Genomic DNA, 23640 nt, shown 5'->3' with positions numbered 1-23640 from the left:
CTGCACCCTATTGTTGTGGTTCCAGTAGATGCTGCATAGAGCAAAGCTACAACAGAAGAGCACTCCCAGGAAAGCCTGTCTCCATCTCTAGCTATTTGGCTGATCCAACTTTAATGCTGCTGAAAGAGGCAGCAGCATCCTTGGTGTTCATGGCAGCAGCTGTCTCAGATTTTCAGCCTACAATTACAAACTGTGTAATTATCCTACAGTACTGCCTGGGATTACGTGTGCTTAAAACTATTATGCAGCAGCAGTTTGTCTGGCACGATCAGTGTTGATGGCCTCTGCTGCTGGAAGTGGCAGGACCAGAGGTGGAGCAGGCTTGTGGGCTGCTCATCTGCTCTCTGGCCACCTGGGGCCTGCTTACTGGGCTTTGCTTTTGGCTCTTATTTCCTCTAATCAGCTTTGCTAATCCTGTTTCCTTGCCATGATGGAAGAACTAAACCAAACTGGGAAGGGGAGTTTAAGGAGAACTAAGCTCTGGTCTCATGCAGAAGGTTTGCTTGCTTTGGTGGCAGAGGTGGTGGTTTCTTCATAGCGGAGATCCCTGGGCTGGCAGCCTGCAACTAGGGCTCTGGATCAATGCTTGAATGATGATAACAGCAAACATGCAGCAGTTTAAAACAGATGAGCACCACTGATAGCCATAGTCTCAGCACCCCACTAACTGCTTAACTTCTTCACACTCCACTGTCGATCGCTGGAGAACAAACCAAAACATCCCTCAGCACATCTCAGGTTGCACTGTCAGCTCCCCAAACCTGAAGCTGGACAGTCCCATGGTTAAGGCTTTCTGCTGAGGACTCCATACACTGTCTTGCACTGCCAAAGTGAGCACCAAGGAAGTTCCTTTGTAAAAATTAGTATGTCTGCTAATGGGACCTGAAATCCTGAATGAGAAGATTTCCATAGCCCCTGCTCAGCGCAGCTCTCCATAAGCAGCACAGAGATGGGGTGAGCCAGTTCCCTGCAGGGAAGCAGGAGCATCACCTAATGTTCTCTCGTGGTGGTGCTATCTCAAGAGTGACAGGGTAAGACACGTTCCTGCAGGACATTCAGGACAGCTTTTCCCTTAGCACCAAATGGGCACATCAGCATCTCTCCATATAATGGGGCTACAGCCCCCAGCATACAGGTCTGATGGAGGTGTTTCCAGCTGATGTTCTGCGAGGGAAAGCAGTTCAGTGTTGAATGTGATGCTGGCAATTGCATGCATGATAACAGATGGCATGATGTGTGCCTGAAATCACTTCTTGAATTTTACTGAGCATGTGAGGAAATGGCTTTCCTGAGGTCACCAAAAGATCTGGAGCAACACCCAGACTAAGTGTCCCCAGCTCACCACTGGTGTGGTGTGCAAGGTGACATCGCTCTCCTGCTTTGCAGCTGCTCCTCTATTGACTCCACTTGCTGTAAGTGCCCCCATGAAGCACATCTGGTTGGGTACCCCAGGCTGGAGGGGCTCTGAATAACACATTGCAGCCAGACACTGCACTACATAGAGCATGTCTCTGGCTCAGTTCAGGGTGGACATGGACACAGACAGCATGGATAACCTTTACTGGCTGGAGTCGTTGCCCTGCAGGACCTGTGCTCTCTTCATCAGTACATGACTCCAACCCCAGTTCTTGGTAGTGTGGCCCTTGAGAGGAAGTGCTGGGGCCGTGTCACCTGGTTTGTGCTTGTTGTACAATGGGCTTATTATTTTTCTTCTATGACCTCACACTAATGTGGAGACTTTTCTTACTATCACTTTCTCTCTGTCCAGGAACTTGCTGTTCTCCTGAACAATTGCCATTTTCCTGCTGGAGAAGGGTACTAGAGTGGTAGAGAGAGCATGATTCATATTGGGGAATTCAGGAGGGAAAATGAGCACCACTAATGAATGACTGCAGCATGGGAATGTGCCATGAATTAACAGCCAGGGAAACAACCTAAAGGTACTGGCTGTATTCAGTAACAGGAAATAAAGGAGTTAGTGAGGAGCATGTTAATTGTGAACAAATCATGTAATCCGCATTGCAGTCAGCTGGGTTTTGTCTCTTGTACACCCAGCCTGCAGATGCTGAGTGATTCCAAGTGGTGTGTGTTGCAGCCAGCAATGGCCCTAGCTTCATGCGATCAAGTTCAAGGTTTCAGGATCTGAATCAAGGCCAGGTTGGACAGAGCCTTGGGCAACATGGTCTAGTGAGAGGTGTCCCTGCCCATGGCAGGGGGTTGGAACTAGATGATCTTAAGGTCTTTTCCAACCCAAACCATTCTGTGATTCTATGGTCTGCAGCCTTCTTCTAGCTGTGTTTTTATACAGATTCACCAGTCTGTGGATTCACTGAATTTCAGCTCATGTCAATTTAAACATCTGTGTCAGGGACCTGCAGAGCCCAAAACTGACCTAGAGACAGGCTAAGAGAAGATTCAGACACCACAGAGCATGCTGCAATGAGAAGCTGCAATATCACCTATTTCTTTAAGTGTGTGCTAACATGACACATTTAAAATGCCTGTAGATGATCTAAGAAACTAGCAACTACCCCTCAGACGGTGTGGATTTAAAGACATTCCCTTCAGGTCTTCCAGGACTAAACGTGAGCACTGGGTAATACCATGCATGTAGGCATCTCCCTTGGCTGTTGCTTCTAGAAGCAGCCCAGAGCTTTGGCAGAATTTGCTCATTTGAAGAAAGGTAACGTTTTCACATGGGGGTAAATGTTACAGAGGGAGGTTGGTCTTGGGTTTTAAGGGTAGCATTTTTAAGAAGGGCTGTTTGGTGGTTCAGCTGCAGGTTACTGGGAAGTTACAGGTAGCCTTTAGAGGACGAGGAGGGGCTGTGTCAGGAGAAAGCCAGGTATTAGCAGAACACAACGTGTTGTAAAGTGTTAACACATTTATTAATTGCATGTGGGCAGGCATACACCCTCCCAGAATTTACTGTACCAGTGTCATTTCCATATTGTACTTCTGTAAGTGCTATGAATCAGCCAATATGTGACATTATTCTGCATTTATCACTGTGCAAACTGACATAATGACCAGCTATGGGCTAACACGTCAGGAACTGTTTAGTGAAGTACAGAAGTAATCCCCCAGTTTTCTGAAATACCCTGGAATTATCCTGTGCATGCTGTATCTACCCAAATCCTATAGTTTGTCCAACAGGCACATTCTTCCATGGCCAAGAGGTGCAGCATGCATTGCTCAACACCTCCAGCAGCAATGCCACGTGCAGGTTCCATGGCAATGGCTCTCCTCCTACCACCATGTACGGTTCACAGCTTCTTCTCTAGGTCACCTCTTTCTGGACATGCTTCTTTATGAAGTTGCAGGAAGTTGCCTCACGGCTGGCTCACCTCCTTTGTTTGTTCACCCATAACTGGGAACACAGTGTGTTTGTCTTGCAGTTCTGTGGCATATGACCACTTACTTTCAGGAGGTGTTGGGAAACATGCTGAAAGAATGTAGGAGGAGAAAGAAAATGAGCAGTCAGAAAAAACGCCTTCTAGAATGAAGATTTCCCTGGAGACAGCAGAAATCCCCATTCCCTGTGCCCACTGCAAACAGGGCAAGAAAAGAATCAGATTCATTTTGTGAAAAAAATCATCTGGTGTAAATATTAGGAAAAAACCTTCATAATTATACAGAAAGATGAGTCTTGGAACAGCACAGGAAGGTTTGGACTTGACTTTTCTCAAGTTCAGAAGAAGAGCTTAGGCAAGCCTTGGGCAGGAAAGGATGAGGGTGACATCCTCGGTGCATGTTCTTGAACTAGATGATCTGTGGTTTTAGGATTCGGGCCTAGAGACTGTCCTGGCAGAATGACATAGCTACAGAGCTGGAAGAAGCCCTGTGTAGTGATAGCCGGGCATCCCATCCCTCAGAGACTCCTTAGCCAAAAGTGGATTTGTTGTGCTCAAAGAGGCGGTGCAGAGCGAAGGGTCCCATAGCAGCTGTGGAGAAGAGCTCCCAAGGAATGTCTTGTCTTCCAACTACAGCCTCTGTAGTTCCAGAACTGGGGTTTTCCTCTGTCATTATGCACAATTCAGGCTTTTGAACACCACTGAAACAGAAATATCAGAAAGTGATCCTTTCCACCTTGAGAAATGAGCGTGTCCCAAACACTCTTATCTCAAAAGCAGAAGAGACAGGCTGTGGAAACATGCAGGCTGGAAATTAAGCTTTTGAATAGGAGCTGAGTCAGAATAGATTGTATAAATATTTGTGTTGGTTCATTTTGAGTTACTGACGCTGATTTCATCTTTGGTTAAATAAAATTTTATAACGATTTTTTCAGAGTCCAGACTGGATTTTAAAAGAAATATACAAAGCACATTTGTCAGATTTACTATTGGAGTAAGTCTGCACTAATGATGATTTTATTGAGTCTAGTTTCGTACTGTAGTAGCTGACTTGGCCTAATTCAATTGGAAGCTGGACAAATACTTCCTTTGGGTCAAATCCACCTTAATCAAATCTCTCAGTATCAATAATCCTATGCCTGCTAAACCCAGTAGTTATTTTGGCTGTGTCTGGCAAGATAAAACTATCTGTACTCAAAACCAGTGATTCAGTTTGTTGCCACATCACTGTATTTAATGCAATCTACCTACCAGGGGGTTGGAACTAGATGATCCTTAAGGTCCCTTCCAACCCAAACCATTCTGTGATTCTAAGATAGATGTATGTAAATACACCTGCACACAAACATGTACATACATATGTGTACACATCTGTTTAGAGAATAGGTATGTGTCCTGCCTCCACACCTCATCACACCATGTTTCTGTAAGCAACAGAGGTCACTGTAGTACAGGACAAAGCTCCCTTTTGGCATCCACTTAAAGGCTCCCCTTCAGGCAGGTCCCTATCAAGCACCAACACCTTTCGGTGTGTTATTAGCTGAAAATCAGTCATGTTTCTGTGATAACAATGGAGGCAAGACATAGTCACAAATAAATGTTTACAGGAAATGTCCTTGTTTGGGAAACAAATGAGAACTTGGTCTGGAATTGTTGCGGTACCAGTGACATCCCTATGGTAGTACTTGGTGGCATCAAAACTCTTCCAGTGAGCTCTGTTTGCATTGGGATGAGCGCACATGCCTTCGTATACATCATTTCTCTCTCTGTTTTTCTCAGCTGTCTTCACCAGTAACACTTTGACAGAGCAAGCCAGCCCTCCTCTCTCCCAGATCATTTCATTCATTCTCTACTTAGGGTTATTTTGGCTGCCAGTGAACCCAAGGGTACTCCAGACACATTCTTCTTCTCCAACCAGATCTTTTTCCTGTCATCCCTTGAATGTATTTTTGTGACTGTAACATAAAAGGGGCATAATACAAAAGGAAGCCCCAGTGAATCACTACACAACACTTTATTTACCAGCCAACACTACAGCTCTCAGCTTGCCTTTCTGTAGCTAAGGGGAAACAAGGGAAAACATGGCTTTGTTCCAAATGCAGGTTGTGTCCGCACCCCTAACTGATGAGGAGTTTGGTATAAATCAGTGTAATTCAGTGTAAAGAGGCGAGCAGATGTGTGAACCAGTACTTACTATTGAAGTACAAAGTCCACATAATGCAGAGGTTTCATGAATGATTTGACCCTCAGGTTTTTTCATCTAACTGAAACACATGCTAACATGAAATACAAGCCAAACACATGCCATCCATTTCAACTAAACAAGTTATTAGGACATAAAATGAAATCCACGTTCCCTACTCTTTGTACTTCAGCAACAGAAGATGTGTGGCAGCTCTAGAAGATAGAGATTACCTCCGTACTCTATATATCACATTCTTCTCCCTGATCTTTTCCCTTGAACTTTGGCACTTACTTAATCACTGAGGTCTCTTTTTCCAGGAACATCAGCAGCCTTTAACATGGAAGATATCTGAATGTGGAATCCTACAAACAGTAAGTTTCACCTTAAAAAAAAAAAGAGACATTTTCATAGCATATTATATCTGGCCAACATTTGTGCTACTACCTGACTTGTATTTTAACCAGCTAAATGGAAATGCCCTATTAAGGCAGATGAGTGTTTTTTCATTGCTGAGACTGGCTTTCTTTTCTTTAGGTGGCAACAGCATCTGATGACTTCAGCTTTCTCAGCAAAATTCATATAAGTTCAGGTGTGGGTCAGAGAACCTGGATACTGAAATATGAGTCTATCTGAGAGGCACACAGTGTTAACATGTAGTAGGTCACAGTGATGCTAAGGCACCCCTTAGAAATCTCCCACATTCTTCAAAAAACAGTGGTATCACACAAGGAGATGTGTAGTGCTTGATAATCCATAGGAGGTAGGAGCCTAGGGCTCTGCCCTCAGTACCCAAAACCACTATAAGCATAGAATCATAGTATCATAGAATGGTTTGGGTTGGAAAGGACCTTAAGATCATCCAGTTCCAACCCCCTGCCATGGGCAGGGACGCCTTGCACTAGACCATGTCACCCAAGGCTCTGTCCAGCCTGGCCTTGAACACTGCCAGGGGTGGAGCATTTACCACTTTGGACACCCTTTCCAGTGCCTCAACACCCTCACAGTAAAGAACTTCTTCCTTGTATCTAACCTGAACTTCCCCTGTTTCAGTCTGAACCCATCACCCCTTGTCCTACCACTACAGCCCCTACGCAACAGCATCTACTGCAGGCAATTTTTTATTTCCCAAAATTTGCAATTCATGGGCCTTAGGCAAAAAAATACCAAGTAACTCTATTTTACAGTTGCCCAGTAGTGTCTCTTGGGGTTGCTCAGACTCCTTGAGATCAAGTCCTCAGACACAGCAGTGCTGACCCTGCATTCCCCAAATAGCCCAGGAATAAGTGATGCTGCATCAGAATGATGCTGAGGAGCTATTTGGTACTGAAGTTGTTCATGCCAAACTTAAACCAGAGCAAAGTGGTTTGAATGGAGCCACTAGAAATGCAAAAGGCAACTTCCTTTCTCATTTGGCTTGATTCATTTGACTCTCACCTTCAGGTTAGTCAAGCTTACCTCCTTTCTGGTGGACCTGCTGATGAAGAAGTAAGCCTCCTCCACGTTCTGGGGTTGCAGATCATTCACAGCCACTATATGGTCCCCGTGGTTAAACAAACATCCCACTTGGTGAGGACCAGTCCACTGGGAGACACTAAAGTATTTGGAGGACAAACAATAAAGGAAATATATGGGATACCCAGTCACTGCTAACAGAATGGCAATGGATGAACAGGACTGCATTTATGGTACTGCCCTCTGGAAATAACGCAGAGGTTGGATGACTTTTTGCAACTTTTTGATCTGGTTCTAGCTGAAACCAAGCTGCTTCATCCATCCCACTGGGTTCTCCTAAAAGAGCACATGACACTGACACTGCAGCATGTTAACAAGCGAGACTGGTGCTAGTAAGTTCACAAGAGAAAGTCGGGGATTGCAGTCTAAAAGCAGCAGGCCAGACTTGCTGTAATGTTTTAGCCCAGTGTTTGACTGAGGTGGTTTCTGAAGTCATCCCAAAAGAATGAAATTAAAACTTATTAACATGTGTTTTATCTATGATACAACTGCAAGAGATCCATTGCTGTTCTGATGGGACCTTTATAGAAATTCCAGTTTCTCTTTCCTGCTGGTCTCTGATAGACTCTCCTTGATGACAAGCTATTTAGGATTAGCTGACCTGACAGTCACTCGTTCACATCTGACAGGCACCGTCACAAGACATCCAAAACTCACCATATTTGTCCTGCTGCTTCGGTAAGTTTTAGGTAACTGTTAATATCAGCCAGGGGGACGAAAATATCCAACTTCTGCAGCTGGGTCTCATCTTTAATTTGACTGTGAGGGAAAACATCAGAGATCATAGAACCATAGGACATCTCAAGTCAGAAGGGATCCATAAGGATCATCAAGTCCAACTCCCTGCTCCTCACAGGACTACCTAAAACTAAATTGTATGACTAAAAGCATTATCCATATGCTCCTTGAACTCTGACAGGCTTGACACTCTCTACCAGTACCTCAGCTGCAACCCATGAACATGTCTGTCTCCTCTGCAATGAAAATGGAGAAGACACTCACCTGAGCAGTATAGACAACTGAACCACTGACAGTGGTGATGAATTTTGCCTTCTCTGGAGGCTGCTGGTGCTGCTTTCTGGGAATTTTAGGTCTCTGTTTGCTTCCAAGTCTCTTGGACATGTGCTGTTGTCCTGGCGTTTGGGAAGAGACGGGAGTCCATCCTGTCTGCATGTGAGCTGGCAACTCTCATCCAGCAACGTGCTAAAGAGGAATGGTGATGATAAATGAAGTGGTTTGACCATTCCAGGCACTCTTGCTGTGTTTGAAGCTGGATCAAATAGCCATCAGTGAAGCAAAGAATAACAAGTTCTTGTAGAATATCCAGTGGACAAAATTACAGCTAAATAAAATAAACAGTCCTTCTAAAAATGGACCATAAATCCCAAAATAAACCTTTTCAGTACTGAAAGACTATTTATTAAGCCTGAAAACATTCCAGCTAACAACATGCTTGGACAAAGAAACTGAGTGCAGATTGTTGGCCTTGGCTGTACTGGCTTCTGCAGGGATGTAACACTGTCCCCTGGGAGATAAAATAACTCAGATGTGCTTGAACGCAGTCTAGGTTTATTTGATGAGCCTTAAATGCCTGGAGCAAACACCCTCCGCACCCCAAACAAGACTGGGGTTCGTAGCAAAAGCTACTGTTGGTGTATTTTAACTCGGATGGCACGGGCTAGAGAGGGGTTTATAGTAATTCCCTCCAGGAGCTGCCAAAGACACAGACGAGCTTGGATAGATCTATTGGAATAAACTGGTTCATGTGTGGGCATTTCCCCTTGCCTCCCACTGTGTGGCATAAGACCTGACTGTCAGTAGGTGGCAGGCCATAGCTAACAGCTAGTGACCAGTCCTCTGGCTCAGGAGGCATGGTTTTACCGCGAAGGCACACTTCAGTATACTTTGCTATACTGGGGAGGTTGTAAAGTTTCCTTGTGGCATTAATGCTGTGTCACAAAGTTCAGGTCTTTCTTTGTGATATGCCAAACACTGTACTCAGCATCAGACCTGCTCTTCGATGAGAAACTGGAAGGAAGGAAATAACCTACTTAGGATCACAGAACTTATTACTGGGAGAGCTTGGAGCTTTTCCAGTAAGCTTTTCCAGCTTTCCCCCATGTCTACCTTTCTCTTTTAACCACTAGATAATGCTGCCTGCTTTGGAGAGGACCTGTCTGAAAGGTTGCTGGAGTTTGGCTGCAGTATCTGAGTGAAGGGGTGGGTTGTTATGTCATGAAAATCTAGGAAAAGTATGAGTCAACAAGAAGTGCTGCATTGTATAGTCAGAGCGCATCTAAATGCATCAGTTTCAATTTCACCTTGATGAGTTTGAGTTTCACGCTGGTATTCCCACTTTCCGAACCAAGACCAAAGAAGGATTCATTCAAAGAAGATGCAGCCTCTAGATATTGTTATGTAAATACCACAGACGGCAGTTCTATCTTTACCACTACATCACTTTTAATCAGCAAACATTAATGAAGTTGTTACTTACAGTGATTTCATTGGCATATAAATGTTCTCCTGTACTGGGTTCGTCTGCACTGGTTTCTCTTGCACATCAAACCCAGCTGTAGCATCAGGGTCAGTATTCCACTGTTCGAAACACATAACAACGTAAGACATTAATATCATTGCTCTGCCTAGAGAGAAAATCTTAATTTCCTTGTTTTGTTCAGTACTCATGCTGTTTAAACACATCAGCTAATACAGCTTGGCTTTCCCCAAATGAGTAACTTCCCAGAAACTGTCAGCTAGAAAGGTGGCTGAAACATACAAATTGATGCTGATGGGTGTTATTGACACTTTCAGTTTGGGATATAACCAGCTGTGTTCTAAAGTATTACCACAAACATTTTGTTATGTTTTAATAGGACAAACTCACATTGTTAATGTCCTTCAGTTAGCTGTACAGTCTCGGAAGAGAGGCTGTGACTTCTGCAGAAGACTGACTGTTCAACTTCTCCTACCACTAACTACAAGGGAAGGGAGGAATTAGCCTCCCAAAATAGGTTGCAAAGTTTGTTTAAAATTACCAGTATGATTTCTCCTGCTCCCTTGTTTCACAGTGTTTTTAAAGCACTGCTTTGTTCTATGCAGCTTTTCTACCAGAAAATTCCTTTGAATAAGTCCTGTGTATTTTTTCTTGTTCACATGAAATCTCTATTACCTTCTGCTTTATCTATGTATTTCTTTTGCAAGGTACTAGTGGCTCCTTATACCAGTTCCTCATTAAATGTCTCCTGTGTCCTTGGAGATGTTAACAAACCAACAGAAAAAACACTGACAAACTACCTTTGCTAAAATATTGCTGGGAGTTTGGTAATAATCTTCTTCATCATTTTTGATGTCTTCATCTGTATCTGACAACACCAGATTTTCCTCAGACTTTCCCAGAGTTTTATCCTGTTAAAAGAATGGGTTCGTATTTAACAGGTTCAGTTACACAGGTTGTTTTAAGTGTATTTTTTTCATCTACATCGAGAAGTAAGAGCATCAGCAAACATGCACAGAAAACATGGAAAGACATGTTTCTCCTTGAAGTGAGATATAGAATCATAGAATCGCAGAATGGTTTGGGTTGGAAAGGACCTTAAGATCATCTAGTTCCAACCCCCTGCCATGGGCAGGGACACCTCTCACTAAACCATGTCACCCAAGGCTCTGTCCAGCCTGGCCTTGAACACCGCCAGGGATGGGGCATTCACCACTTCTTTGGGCAACCTGTTCCAGTGCCTCACCACCCTCACAGTAAAGAACTTCTTCCTTATATCTAACCTGAACTTCCACTGTTTAATTTTGCACCCAATATGCTCAGAGCCAGACTGTTTTAGAAACAAGGTTTCTATATTTGTGCTCCTTCTTGTATTTTTGAGATCCACTGCACACAGACAAAACTGGCTACTGGTATTACATTAGTGCTTCTCATAGGTGGACTTGTGGTAACCAGGAAGTTGAAATGGATTGTATGGTCACAACCTGTTATTTTTGTTTAAAAATCAAGTGAGTTAAACACTTCGTGTATGAATCTGCACGCATTTAATGTCACATTAAAGTTCTAAAGTCCTTGCACTAGGAAAAAAATCTGTGGAAAATCTAGAAGTGGATCAGGATGTATTTGTCCTTTTAAAGCACCTTTAAACTGCTATCAAGTAAAGAATGAATTTGGGACTTCCATGACTAATGAGAAGTCCAATAGCTCATACTTCTCCATGAACTAGAACATACACTGGAGGGCTGGAGATCTGACATGGAATCCTTTGTGTCCTGAGTGATTCTGCTTTCATAAATACTTCAAATTCTAAGTTTGTGGCAATTTGGTAAGTCAAGGAGAAAATAATCCCTCCACCACGTTTACCTTTCTAAGTCACAAAGATAAATGATTGATTTTTATATCTCCTGGTTGACTTCACTATAGTGAAGACTATGGTAATTAGTATTTAGCTGCCTCCCAATGCAATTCTCCATGGCATGTTTGTGATGCAACGCCTTCTTATCTCTCCACTTACATCCTTGGTTTCCATGGTGATCGTTTTAATAATTGCTAAATATGCCACAGAATATATTACTGTTTTCAAGGTAAAGTAAATGAAACTAATTAGGCTTTTACATGTAAAGAGAGGAAACTGGAATTGAATAGATATTAAAGATTATGAATGTATTTTTGTTCCTTGTTGGTATAAACAACATAAAAAGCAACTCATGCAGTAGGAGTCCAAACAAACCTGCAAAGGGTCCTTCAAGAAGTGCATAACAAAACCACAGCAGGAGCAAAGCTGGGTCTGTGGTCATGATCCAAAGTCATGGATGAGTTTCCTAGTGGCTTTTGAGGGAACTTAGATCAATCAAACAAGTAAACACTTGGGGAGAAGGGGGAAGAGGAGGTGATTTTATGAAGTCTTGAGATCCTCCAACTCCTAGGAAATCTCAGAGAGCAGACAGCACTCATCAGCTTCCCAAACTGAGCCTTCAATCACTGACAGTGGCTACCTTTTGCTAAATGCTTAGTGTTTCTCCTTGGCACCTTTGTAGGTTATAGGGATAATGGGAAGAAGAAAGTTAAGCTGCAGCAGCACTGCATTTCCCTGAAGCAGTTTGTGGACATCTCTGTCCCTCCAGGTGCTTTACCACCAGAGAAGTGCAGTTAATCTCAGTGTATAATTATTATCAATTGTACAGCTAAACACGTTCTTTATGCCTCTGTTGAACCATGATGTGGATTTACATTAGAGAGAAAGTAGGCGATGGAGAAAATTTGCTGTAGCACAAGATGGATATGATACCTGGAGAACAACTGAGTAATTGTTAGTTATAAGCTCCTCAGGGAAAGCTACGTGTTGCACTTGGACAGAGGAACTTATCAAAATCTCTGTGTCTAACAGATCCTGACAAGGATGCTTATGTGCCTGCAACACATATGCAACACATACACTGCAACAAGCATAGAGTGGCGCAAGTCAGGGCTCCTTATTTTGGTATATTTCAGGTATTTAAAGCTGTGTATCAAAATAGCTGATACTGAATTGCTGAGACAGATTTGGTTTGGTGGCTTCAAAAAGCGGTTGGAAAGGGAGCCAGGTCCCCAGACCTCTGCAGGGTCCTTGCCTGTGTGAGTGGACTCAACTGACACTGAAAGGCCTGCGTGTGCATGAGTAATGGCCACTGAACAAGATCTGGGCCTGGATGAGGGAACCACCAGTAAAAAGCAAAACCCATCAGATACTAGAAATGTGGAGTCATACTTCTGAAAGGAAGTAAATACAAGGGATTAATCTGGAAGTCAGCCGTCTAGACATCACTGAGCAGAGAATAGATCTGGAGATGTTAGCAGATGCTGAGCTTATGAGGCAACTGAAGTATTTTTATCAAATGAACAAACATTTTTGTTTCTTGTTAGCTGCATGGCAAGGTTAGTTATTTTACACATGCTGAAACAGAAATATGAGCTTCCTGCTATTGCCTCTGCTTCAGGCTAAAAAGGTAAAAAACAAATTCCTTCTCTTTTAACCCTCATGGTCAGTCTGTCCTGTGTCTGAACAGCTGCGTATAATACATGCTCTCTGAGGCATCATAAGTATGAGGAGAATTAAGGAATGAGACAGAAAAGGCATGCATAAGGAAGAGACAGAAAGACAGCCTTGGTTTGCATCCAGAGGAGCACTAGTTAAAGTCAGACTAAGAGTTAACTCCATGCATTTCAGAGCTCAGACTCACAATTGAATTATTGCAGCTTCATAAATTACTGTGCATCAGCTTAGCTTTGCTAACAGCCCATGGCATTCCAATGTAGTTTCAACTATTTTCACCTCTTTCCACTAAATTTAGCTGTATTATCTCATACGTGCTGCCAGCCCATATACGTGGATGGTGACTGCAGCATGTGACTTACCACGCTGTTAGCTATGACAGTAGAAATTCTCTAGATCACAGCCCAATGCATAAATTGCCAATAAATATTTGGGTTTAAACTCAGCTGCCAAGCTGCATGATGGTGTGGTAGAGCCTTGGTTGTGCCTTCTGTTCTGTTGACTCTGCTGTGAAGGCAGAGGATGGGTGAAAGCCATCTGACTGCTGCAGGAGTTTGTTCAGTGAACACAGGTCAGAACGTTCGGCCAATAACACACAGTAACATTCATCACTATGTCTTTTTTAATCATCCCAGCCAGATATGGAAGCTAAACTACCTGAAGTCATATTTATGCTGACAGAAGGTCAGTCCTGAGGTGTGCCTTGATTTAAGAAACCCTTGTTCTGTAGTTCAGTTAGATTGATTAAATTGCTGCTGGCAGAGGCTGCAGAAAGCAAGCACTTAAGACGACTGTGGCACAGCTGAGAAATGCGATGGAAGGAGCAAATCCTCAAGCAGTGCAAGTTGAGAGTTTTTAAACAAGTTCTTAGAATGCTATTTGCAGTGCTAAACAAGACAACAGGCAAAATGTTTAGGAACCTTTCATAGCGAAAACCAGCTCAGTATGCTGGGAAAGTATGTGGATAATCTATAGTTACAGATACTCAGGTGAAACAAGAGCCAACAGTCACTCCTGCAGGCTGAATAAGTAAAGAGCTGTTTGATTTGTTCTGCTCACCAGACTTGGAAAAACTCCTCTTGTTGCATCACGCTGAGCCTGATGAGGGCCAGGATCTGAATTAGGCCTGTTCTTGTCTTCTGAGGAACCATTCTCCTATATACAAAAGGAAAAAAGTTGACTCCTCCTAAAGATACACTGGAGGTGCTTCACCTGCACTCCGCTTCCTCTAGCTGGGCCATGTGCATACAGCTTTGTGACTGGAGAAAACCAACAATTCCTTAGCTGCTATTCAGCCTGTCACCAGAGGATGAGGACTGCCACTGCTTTGGGCAGAAGCAGTGCTTTCCTTCCTTTCTATTTAAATATTGAGGGGGAAGATCTGGAAGGCACAGAGGAACTGAATCTGAACTCCCCTCTAAGTGTTACAGCCTGAAGAGAGAGACAAAGAAAAGCACAGTCACAAAACAGGAGGAATGTGGCTAGCAGCTGCCAAAACAACCATCACACGGCTTTGCCAAGGCATGTCAAAGTGAATCTTCAGGGGCTTATTTCATGCCTACTAATCTTTGCCAGCCAGTTGAGACAGGCAGTGAGTATCATTTCTCATTGCCGTCAACACCTGCCTTTACTTACATGCAGGCTTTCCTCAAAAGTCTTTCCTTCCTGGGGACTTTCTGACGTTATCATCTAGCTCCTACTCAGGAACCCCACCAGAAGGCAGAACAGACCACCCGGGCACACATTGCACAAGCTCAGAAGAACTTCTGATAGCAAAAGTAAACTATACAAATCAAACATCACAGTCACCCATCAGAACAAGCTCATTATTAAGGAGGGCTAATCCATTTACCTTCTGGTAGCTCTGCCTTTCTAGGGAACTGGTCGTATCTATAGAATTTAAGAAGAGTGGCAAAGAGGAAGGCCGGCTTCTGACTTCTGAATTTGGAAGATCTTGGTTCTAGAAGTAAGATAACAGCAATGTAAGAAGATAGGTACCTGACTGGCATGGGTTACAATATACCAGTGCATCCCACGAGTCCAAATCTTTACTTCTAATGGCTTGGAAAGGTTGTCTACATGACATTTTTCAGCCAAGAAGTTTGCCCCGCTTGCACTTTGAGCTGACTGGAAGCTGCAGGGACGTAAGTTGCTTAGTGCTGAGTCTGAATAGAAGGCCTGGCTGGCTGACAAGGTGAAAAACTTGAGCCTGAGCTTGAACTAATAATAGGGCTTTAGCTGGTTCATAACACAGAGTAGATGTGGATTGGTTTGTAAAACAGCACATAAATATAATCAAAAAGCATGCAGTAAGAATAACACACAAGTCTGCATTCTGACTCATCAAGGTGCAATTCACTGCAGCATAATGTCAATCATCTCCTAATTTCCATGTAGCTAACTCTTCAAAGAGATTCCTTCAATGTAAAATCAATCCCGGCGCAGACAGACTGTGCAGCACCTGCTTAATGCATAAAGCCACGGTACAGGATTTATATGGGAAATGAATTTCTGATTAACCAAGGCAAGGGCCAACTTGCAAGGCCAAAATCAGGTTTCTAATGAAATTACAAACTTCCTTCTTTCTAAAATCAAGTGCAGTAACGTGTCACCTGAGGGCAGCATCCACCTCTTTTCGTCTCCTTGCAGACTGAAGATATCGCAGTGACCCAGTCCTCTGTTTCCTGCCTGTATTTTGGAACAATAGAAGTGAAAACCTATTCACAGGTAAAACACAAGGAAAACCCATTTGCCTACCCACTTCTTCCTATGGGTCCCAAAATAACACTTCCTGAAATCGATAGGGAAAATGTGCACCTTCCTTTCAAAAGAGAGTGCTGTGTGGCTATAACCAGCTGGTAAAGTTTGACTTCAGAGGTGCAGTCCAAAGAGATGCAAAGGTATTAAGGAGGGAATTGTGTGTGTGTGCAAGAGACATGGAGATGGAAAGAGATGGGGAGGTGGGATGGTGCTTTCTTCCTTCATTTTCTGTGTGTAATGCTGCTCTGTTGAGTCCTGCCATAAAAGCAGCTAACAAGGCTTGAGAATGCATTTGGGTGGGCAGGATGAGAAACATGCCATGAAAGGACCCCTGAAGCCCTGTTTCATAATTGGGGTTGATTTAGTTGGATTAATTCCAGAACACTTCCCACCAAGCATGAGCTGTGAGAGCAGTGCCCTGGGGGAAGGCATGGGGTGGCAGGCTCAAGTAGCACACAGGTATGTGTTTGTCTTCTGCGCTTATCAGCATTCCACATATCAGCTGCTCTTCTGCATAAAGGCAGAAAAACCCCTGGCACGCTTGTGGCTGGGAAACCGAAGAGGAAAAGCTGGGAAGCAGCAGCAGAGGAGCACTGTGCCAAATGTCCTCCCTCACCTACCCGAGCTTTGGCTGATCACCTCGACAGCAGCAGTTTCTGTCCTTGCTGAGAACTGGATTGCAGCCTGGGAAAGCAGGGTGCACACCACCCTGCTGCAGTAAAGGCCCCAGGCATTCCTCTTGGGATCTGTTTTCCCTTAGGGGAATTTTCCCTGTCAACCTGCTTCCCCTAATTAATGACCTACTAACCAGGGCAAGATCATTTCCCATGATTTATCCATAAGGAGCAGAAGCTTTCCTAACTCCCAGCAGCTGCTGGGTGAGAAGACAAAGCTCTCTGCTCTTCCTTGACCCTTAATAGTACAGTTTGACGTGGTACTGCCGCACTGATGTGCTGCTGCTGCCATCCCTGCTCCCAGCTGTGTGCTCCCACTACTTCCGCGTGTTGGACATTGTAAATGTGGATGCAGGGGAGGTTATCTCACCTATCTGAACCAGCAAAACATTAACCCAGCTTTGGGGTGGGGAAAGTGATACAGGAAAGAGCAGTTTTCCATTGGATCAACCAGCTGAACCGTTTCATCCCAGAGCTGAGCAATCTGTAGCTGAGACACAGCAAGGGATGGGAGCGGCTGGGAAGGAGCAGGACCTTGCCTTGGGGCAGTGGCTTAGTGTTGCATTATCTTAACTGTAGTATCTGTATTTGCACATCTTTCTATGCCTACCTGCTGCTCCCAATGAGGTAGTAACACCTGTTTCCAGTGTTGATGGACATCACCTGCTCAGGAAGGCATTTAAACATCTTCCTCACCATTTCCATCATTTCGGATTTGCTGATGCCAACTTCAATATTTATGATTCTGTTAAGAGAACCATACGGAACATCCTATATAACTATACATACATAGATAAAACCATACACACACACATACATATGTGTGTATGTGTGTCTATTACTCTAAGCACAGCATAATATGGGGAGTTCTGCATGGGAAAAGGTAAACATTTTTTCCTCAAAAAACATCCTTAAGAAAATAAGCACACACAATCAAAAGACGTGGTCTTTCAGTGAAGAAAACCTCCAAGCAAAAGAATAAAATTGACTTTAGCAAAGACTTGTGTCCAGATTTTGGATCTGAAAAAAGGGGCTGTTGGTCTAACACAGAGTCTTGAAAAGAAATGGTAGGAAGAAAAACTCCTGGCAGACGTTTTTAAATCACCACAGAACAATACATTTGATTTGAAAAATGAGCCAAGCAGAGCAATTTCTTGGTGGGGTAAGAGGCAGTGGAGCAGCCAGCATCAGCCCAAAGGGCTACATGAAAGCCAGGAGACCTCTGCACAAATTGCAAAGCACTTTGTAAAGCCGTAAGGTTTATATATATATATATTTTTATATATATATATTTGAAGGTTGTGTGCCACAGTTCAGAGTGGCATAGCCCATCCTTACTTACTTGTGAGTGAATGCATAGCACTGTCCTCACAGGAATACAGCCTTTGGGATCACAGAGCCAAGATGTCTGGTTTGCACATACCACATCACCACAATCACTCACATGAATGTATTGTATTTAATCAAAGCAATCTAGGATTTTTACTTCTATATATATATCATACACTGTAAGTTGCACTCAAAGCCTACAAAAGCCCAAAGGACACTTTTCTGGACTTTAGTAGGTTTTGGATCAATAACCTCAATCAGGAGCAAGTGCCTGTACAATCAGTGCCTATTTAAGAGTGTTGATACATAAAAAAGTGATGCATTTAGTTACATACTGATCAACAGCTATGGAGCCTTTTATGTTCTGGCCTTTCAGATACTTCAGGATGTAATTGTCCTTGCTGGATTTGGACAGGATGAAAAAACGCCTTTTCCAGGAATTCTGCCGAAAAGAAAGTAATTTGTCTCTCATTACATTTCAGGAGAGCAAAAATAACAGATGCTTGTTGAGACATTGCTGGAATATGACTAATCTGTGCTAGTTTACCTGTGAGCTGAAAAGTTGAAGAGGTGGTGATTTGATGAGGAATCCGTGCTTGCAGACTCTACCTTCAGGGCAAAACGTATTTGGAGTTCTCACTAACCAAAGGGAAATGAACAGCACCATTACTTATTTTGTTGCCAATTAAGCTTTTAGAAAGAGCTGCTAGAACTGGAAATGGTTGCTGAGCGCTGAGCTTCTGTGCTTAAATGCACATAAAGTACATTACAACTAGGGAAGACAAAGAGAAATCAAGTCTATAAAATACAGGGCCAGGCCATGCTTCCCTGATGTCAACATTACTGCTGACAACTGGCCCAGACTGTAAACAAATGATAGTGACAATGTAGGGAAGATATCGTGGAAGATAACACGAGCCTCAGTCTTATTTAACTGATCTCATGTAACTTCTGGAGTCTGGTGTTATTTAACTTCATAATTAGTGGTCTGAAAGATGGTAAGCAGCCCCTACTGAAATTTGTAGATGGCATTCACTTTGGATAGGTTGCAAACACAGCTAAAGATAGATCATCTCACATTGTAAATCATGATGTGACAACAGGAAAAGTCTTTACACGTAACATATGAGCGTGGAGGGGGGAAATGTCTGAATGTATTTGTGTGTGCTCTGTAGCCAGTTGTAGTTTAAGATTCGCATTTTCCAATCACTGATCAAAATCTCACTTTTATTAATGCACCTTAACATCCAGTGGAAGGAATGGCAATATCATTCCATTTTTTAAGCTATAAACTATGTATGGGAAATTAAGATTTCTGAAGAATCCAGTGATTGAAAGGAGCATAGGCAACCTCATTTTAGATCTTCCAGTAAGGGAAGGTACAGAATATAGATAAGTTCTAGGAAATATAACATGACCAAACTTTGTGGTGATGCAAGAAACGCTTGATTCTGAAATCCCATTTACTACTGACTTCAGTGGAAGTAAGGCTTTAACACCAGTGCCTTGGAGATAGTGACTGTACCTTCCAGTTCCCAGTTAATTTTTGAGGATTTTAACTCTCTTTTATAAATGTCAGTTCAACCTCTGTGTTAGGGACAAGAAAAATTCTGCTATAAAGGGAAAGGCCACATTTAGGACAGATTCTTTAAGGAAGGAAGTAGAGGGCAGAATTAATACACAGTGTAAGTCCAGGTGAGATCTCCGTATTTTCACTATGCTATCTTCCCCTATTTTTCACCTATGTTTACCACAAAATCCTTGGCAGGCAGAGGGCAAAGAGAATAGTATCATATACTGATAAGGACAGATTGAAACCTGATTCAACCTTACTACTGACAAACCTTAGTAAATAACATTCTGTACCTGCAGAATTTTTTTTAGCTGTCGAAGCCATCCTGATTGTTTCTTCCACCCAGATAGTAAGCAGAGCAAAAAGCTTGAAGCTAATTCCTTTGGCTTTACTTGTTGCTGAGCAGCATTTCACTGCATGCACAGTTGCCTGAGAAAATAACAAATATCCCACAAGTGGGTTTGGTTTTTTTTTACAGTGATGATTAAACTATGTAAAATAAACATAGCAAAATCTATAATAAACTATATAAATAATTGTATTTCATATAAGGATACCAGAAGACGTCATAGTATTTTATATTACGAAGTAAATTATACCTTTTATGCCCCAATATTATTATATTCATTACAATATAATTGTAAAATTACAAATAATAAGAAATTATAAATTCATATAGGCCAAAGAAATGATTTGCCTAGGACATGGTGTGACATGTCAGTCGAACTTCATTTTGCCCCTTCCTCTGCACTAGGCAGAGCACCTATAACCTGAGAATATCGCACTCCATCTATGTTGCTGACACTGCCTTAGCAGTGTGATCAGCCCTGTATAAAATAGGCACAGCTTGGCCTAAAGAATTTAAAATCTATTCAGAAAATCTAGTCATAATACTATGGTAATTATAGTAATTTGCAAGTCTGTAGCATTCTTAATGCAGTGCCCCCAGAGTAATTTAGAAACAGTGATGAAATAAGCTTTCTAAGAGGTGGATTAATATTATGATTTTTCAGAAAGGTGAACAGAAAGTATCTGTTTTTATTTATATCAGCTTAGTTTTGCAGTGTCTTCTCCAGTATTACCAGGAAAATGGGAATCTCACTGTAAACCTGAGAAGAAGATAAATATCCTGCTCATTGGCACAGCCAGGCTGTGGCAGAGATGGGAACAGAGGCTGGCAGGGAGGCAGAAAGCACTGATGCCTTTCCATGGACTTCTCCAAAGTTTCATTAAATTACCCTTTAACAAAACATGGAGGCAGTGGTCTTGGCATTTGATAAGTGCTCTAGAGATGAAGCATTTAGAAGGTAAACAGTGAGTTTGGTTAATGGGCTTCCACTGGGGTGGTTTTTTTGGAGCTAATTTGCCTTTTGGTGCTTTCCTTTGAGAAGAATACTGCTTGGGTGTCATGATAACAGAGCCAGAGCTCCAAAGCACTGCTATTTCTCTGCAGTGCGTAGGTGAGCTCTGCACTCCTCCCCATCGACTGCACACACAGCACTACCTTTTGCACACCGGAGAGCTTTTCATTATCTCACAATTCCTTCTTTGTTCATCTAAAATCATATCTAGCTTCTCTCATACACTTCCATTTCCAGTTTGTAACAGCATGTCTGTTTGTAACGTCATTCAGGAAACTTTTAAAGTTTCCCTTTGCCTTACCCCAAAGCTTTCATTTCTTGCAAAATCAAATCCTTTCCTTTTAGTAACTTGGTTTGAAGTTGTTTGTTAGCTACAATGAGGTTATACAGCCTCCAACATGTGTGCCACCTGAAGCTGCAGAGCCTCTTCTGGGAAAATTTGAAGGATTATTCTGATTCTATGATGCTACGATTACAAGTGCTGTTCTCTGGTCCTTTGCTGAGCTCCCTGGCTGGACTGAGAGATCTAAGGGGTTTCTTTTTCTCCTGTTTCTTCCGTGATTGATGGTATGGTCAGCAGTGGTGGTCAGAAAGGGTTGGTTATTTTCTGGCCTCACTCACCTGATACAGGTGGGTTACACACAAATTTTTACCTCTGACACACAACTAAAGCTATAGACTTCCTCATCTCCTGTTCCAGGCAATACCATGCTGTAGGTAAGAATGACCCACTGCAAACTTAGGTCCACTGGAGATCTCTGCAGGGCATTTCTCCCTGTATTTTTTGTGCGGTTTTGGTTTGGTTGTTTTTAGGGAAACCTTTGTGACTTTGCCTTTTAGGGAGAAACATTTGTTGTACAAGTGCAGACAGACTGTTATAAAATTAACTGCTAGGGTTTTCATCTCTTGCCTACCCCCCAAAAAAAGGACAAAAAAGCAACTTCCAAACCTAAAATAACTGCACATCAAGTCAGATTGTTAGAGTCAACAGTAGGGTTGTAATGAAAGGCAATGCAGTATTCTTTTCAACATGACTGAGTCACTGCAACAGGCAAATGAAGCAATTCTTGCAAAATAATGTTCCAAGAGCCTATGACAGGAAGAAAGTCTCTTCTAGGTCCCAGCAAAAGTCAAGATTTACAGGCAGGAAGACAGAAACCCATGAGGTTACAGTTGTGTTATCTCACTCAGCATTTTGGGAACAAGTTTTTAATTGTTGCATTTAATTGTCTTTCCAATGGAAAGCAACATTTTAAACAGCTTATGTCTAAATCAGAATAGACACCACGAATTCTATGACTATTTCCCCTCACATTTTTAAGTGCCTGGCATTAGGAGATTTGATTGCTTTCAACCTTTTGAAATGCAATGAGGCACTTCAGTTAAAATGCAAATAAAATGCTTCAAATTATAAAGATGTAGGCTATTATAAAGCTTCCAAAATATAATACCAAGATAAGGAAAACAAACTGTGGTAATACTTACAGGTAAAATGTCTTTATGGCGTAGAAGGCTTTAGAGAAATACACCTTTAAGCACTCCCAAACTCCTTGTATTGCCTCCTGGAGCAAAGCACGATGTGTCCTTGCCCAGCATTGTGACAGCCTTCTTATAGTTCATGTGCAAATACAAACACCCTGAAATTTGACCCACACGGAAATTCCTGCCAGTGCCATGGGAAGCAAATTAAAGACTGTTCTGAAAGGGGAAATCCAAAAGATTAATATTCACTTAAAAGCAATGAAAAAATACGCACAGTTGCAGCAGCCATAAACGTCTCCCATGCAGAAAAAAAGCCTGGAGTCAGCTTGTATTTGTTCTTTCAGCTTTCTAAAGTCCCTTCATTTCCCCTGAGCTGTATCTAAAACACAGTATCCACCCATGACTGGAAGATAAAGCAACAGTAAGAACCCTAAAAGATCATAAAGTACAATAAAATGTAACCAAGTTCAGATTTAAAGAACATCATTTACTGAAACAGACAATGGTGAAGCTACTTCTTATGCTACTCACATAACTGTAAAGCTTACTGTATAAAGGCATTTTATGCTTGGGGCAAGATTATGTGCTGGTAGATCAGGATATTTCCTTTAAAGCATTTTCATCTTTTACTTTTTTCATGGCTTACCCACTGTAAACCTTATCTTGAAAAGGGGCTGAAGAACTTCTGCATTCCTGGCTGAGAAAGGCTTTGGGATGTATTGTGGCTGGTTTTCACTTCACCAGACTGAGTGACAAACATGAAAGATACTAACAGGAAATTTTTTAAAAAGGCCTTTATTGATTTCATCCATAAAACAATCATTTCTTTAATTCAAACAACTGTAGATTTGACTTATGAAAATAAAAATATGCCTCACTATGTCACAGTATTTGTAAGAAAATAAACTTAATAATTTGGTAACTTGGCTTTAATAATATGCACTTACTTTCTTAGAAGATTGCAAAAGAGTAAAGAGTACATAACTGGGAAAAGGGAGAACAACTGATCATTTATCAGTTTAACCATCATTAAACTTACTTTTTTGAGCTAGCTACCAACTTTAAAGAGAATATAAAAAGTAGGAATATAAACATCACTGACATAACCCCAAAATACAAAATCAAGACCCTAAAAAGGCACGCCTGGTTTCTGATTCAAGTAAGTATTTCCAGTGTTGGCAAAATTCCTCACAAATAGAAGCTATACCTGAACATCTGTTTGTTACTGGAACATATAATTCTATCATTTCAACATTAAATGTTAATGTTTTATAACAAATCTCTGGCATTAACTTTCTATTGGCTCAAGACTTCTGAATCAACAAGCAGACATTTTTATTGCTGCAAGTACAAAACCTGCAGTACCACTGTTTCAGGCTGTT

At 42.2% G+C, this 23640-nt stretch overlaps 1 protein-coding gene across 3 annotated transcripts; it reads right to left on the bottom strand.

Moving 5' to 3' along the window:
• Positions 1-2866: 2866 nt before the first annotated feature.
• On the bottom strand, positions 2867-22440 carry PLEKHS1 (pleckstrin homology domain containing S1). 3 transcript variants are annotated; one of them, XM_030488557.1, is made up of 15 exons: positions 22262-22440; positions 19709-19844; positions 18390-18481; positions 18178-18284; positions 17124-17258; positions 15692-15767; positions 14932-15039; positions 14139-14234; positions 10348-10458; positions 9548-9648; positions 8053-8253; positions 7708-7809; positions 6994-7129; positions 5830-5920; positions 2867-4054 (listed from the first exon to the last, which is right to left on the bottom strand). In XM_030488557.1, exons 2-14 carry the CDS (start codon positions 19737-19739, stop codon positions 5861-5863), a joined length of 1356 nt encoding a protein of 451 aa, XP_030344417.1. In that variant the 5' UTR covers positions 19740-19844; positions 22262-22440; the 3' UTR covers positions 2867-4054; positions 5830-5860. The 3 variants fall into 3 exon arrangements, with proteins under 3 accessions (XP_030344417.1, XP_030344418.1, XP_030344419.1); XM_030488558.1 differs by lacking the exon at positions 7708-7809; XM_030488559.1 differs by lacking the exon at positions 10348-10458.
• Between the last annotated feature and the right edge of the window lie 1200 nt (positions 22441-23640).

The sequence above is a fragment of the Strigops habroptila genome, chromosome 5, assembly GCF_004027225.2.
Source record: "Strigops habroptila isolate Jane chromosome 5, bStrHab1.2.pri, whole genome shotgun sequence".
NCBI lineage: Eukaryota > Metazoa > Chordata > Aves > Psittaciformes > Psittacidae > Strigops > Strigops habroptila.
Note: the sequence above shows the minus strand (reverse complement) of the source record. Positions and strands in the feature narration are given on the sequence as shown.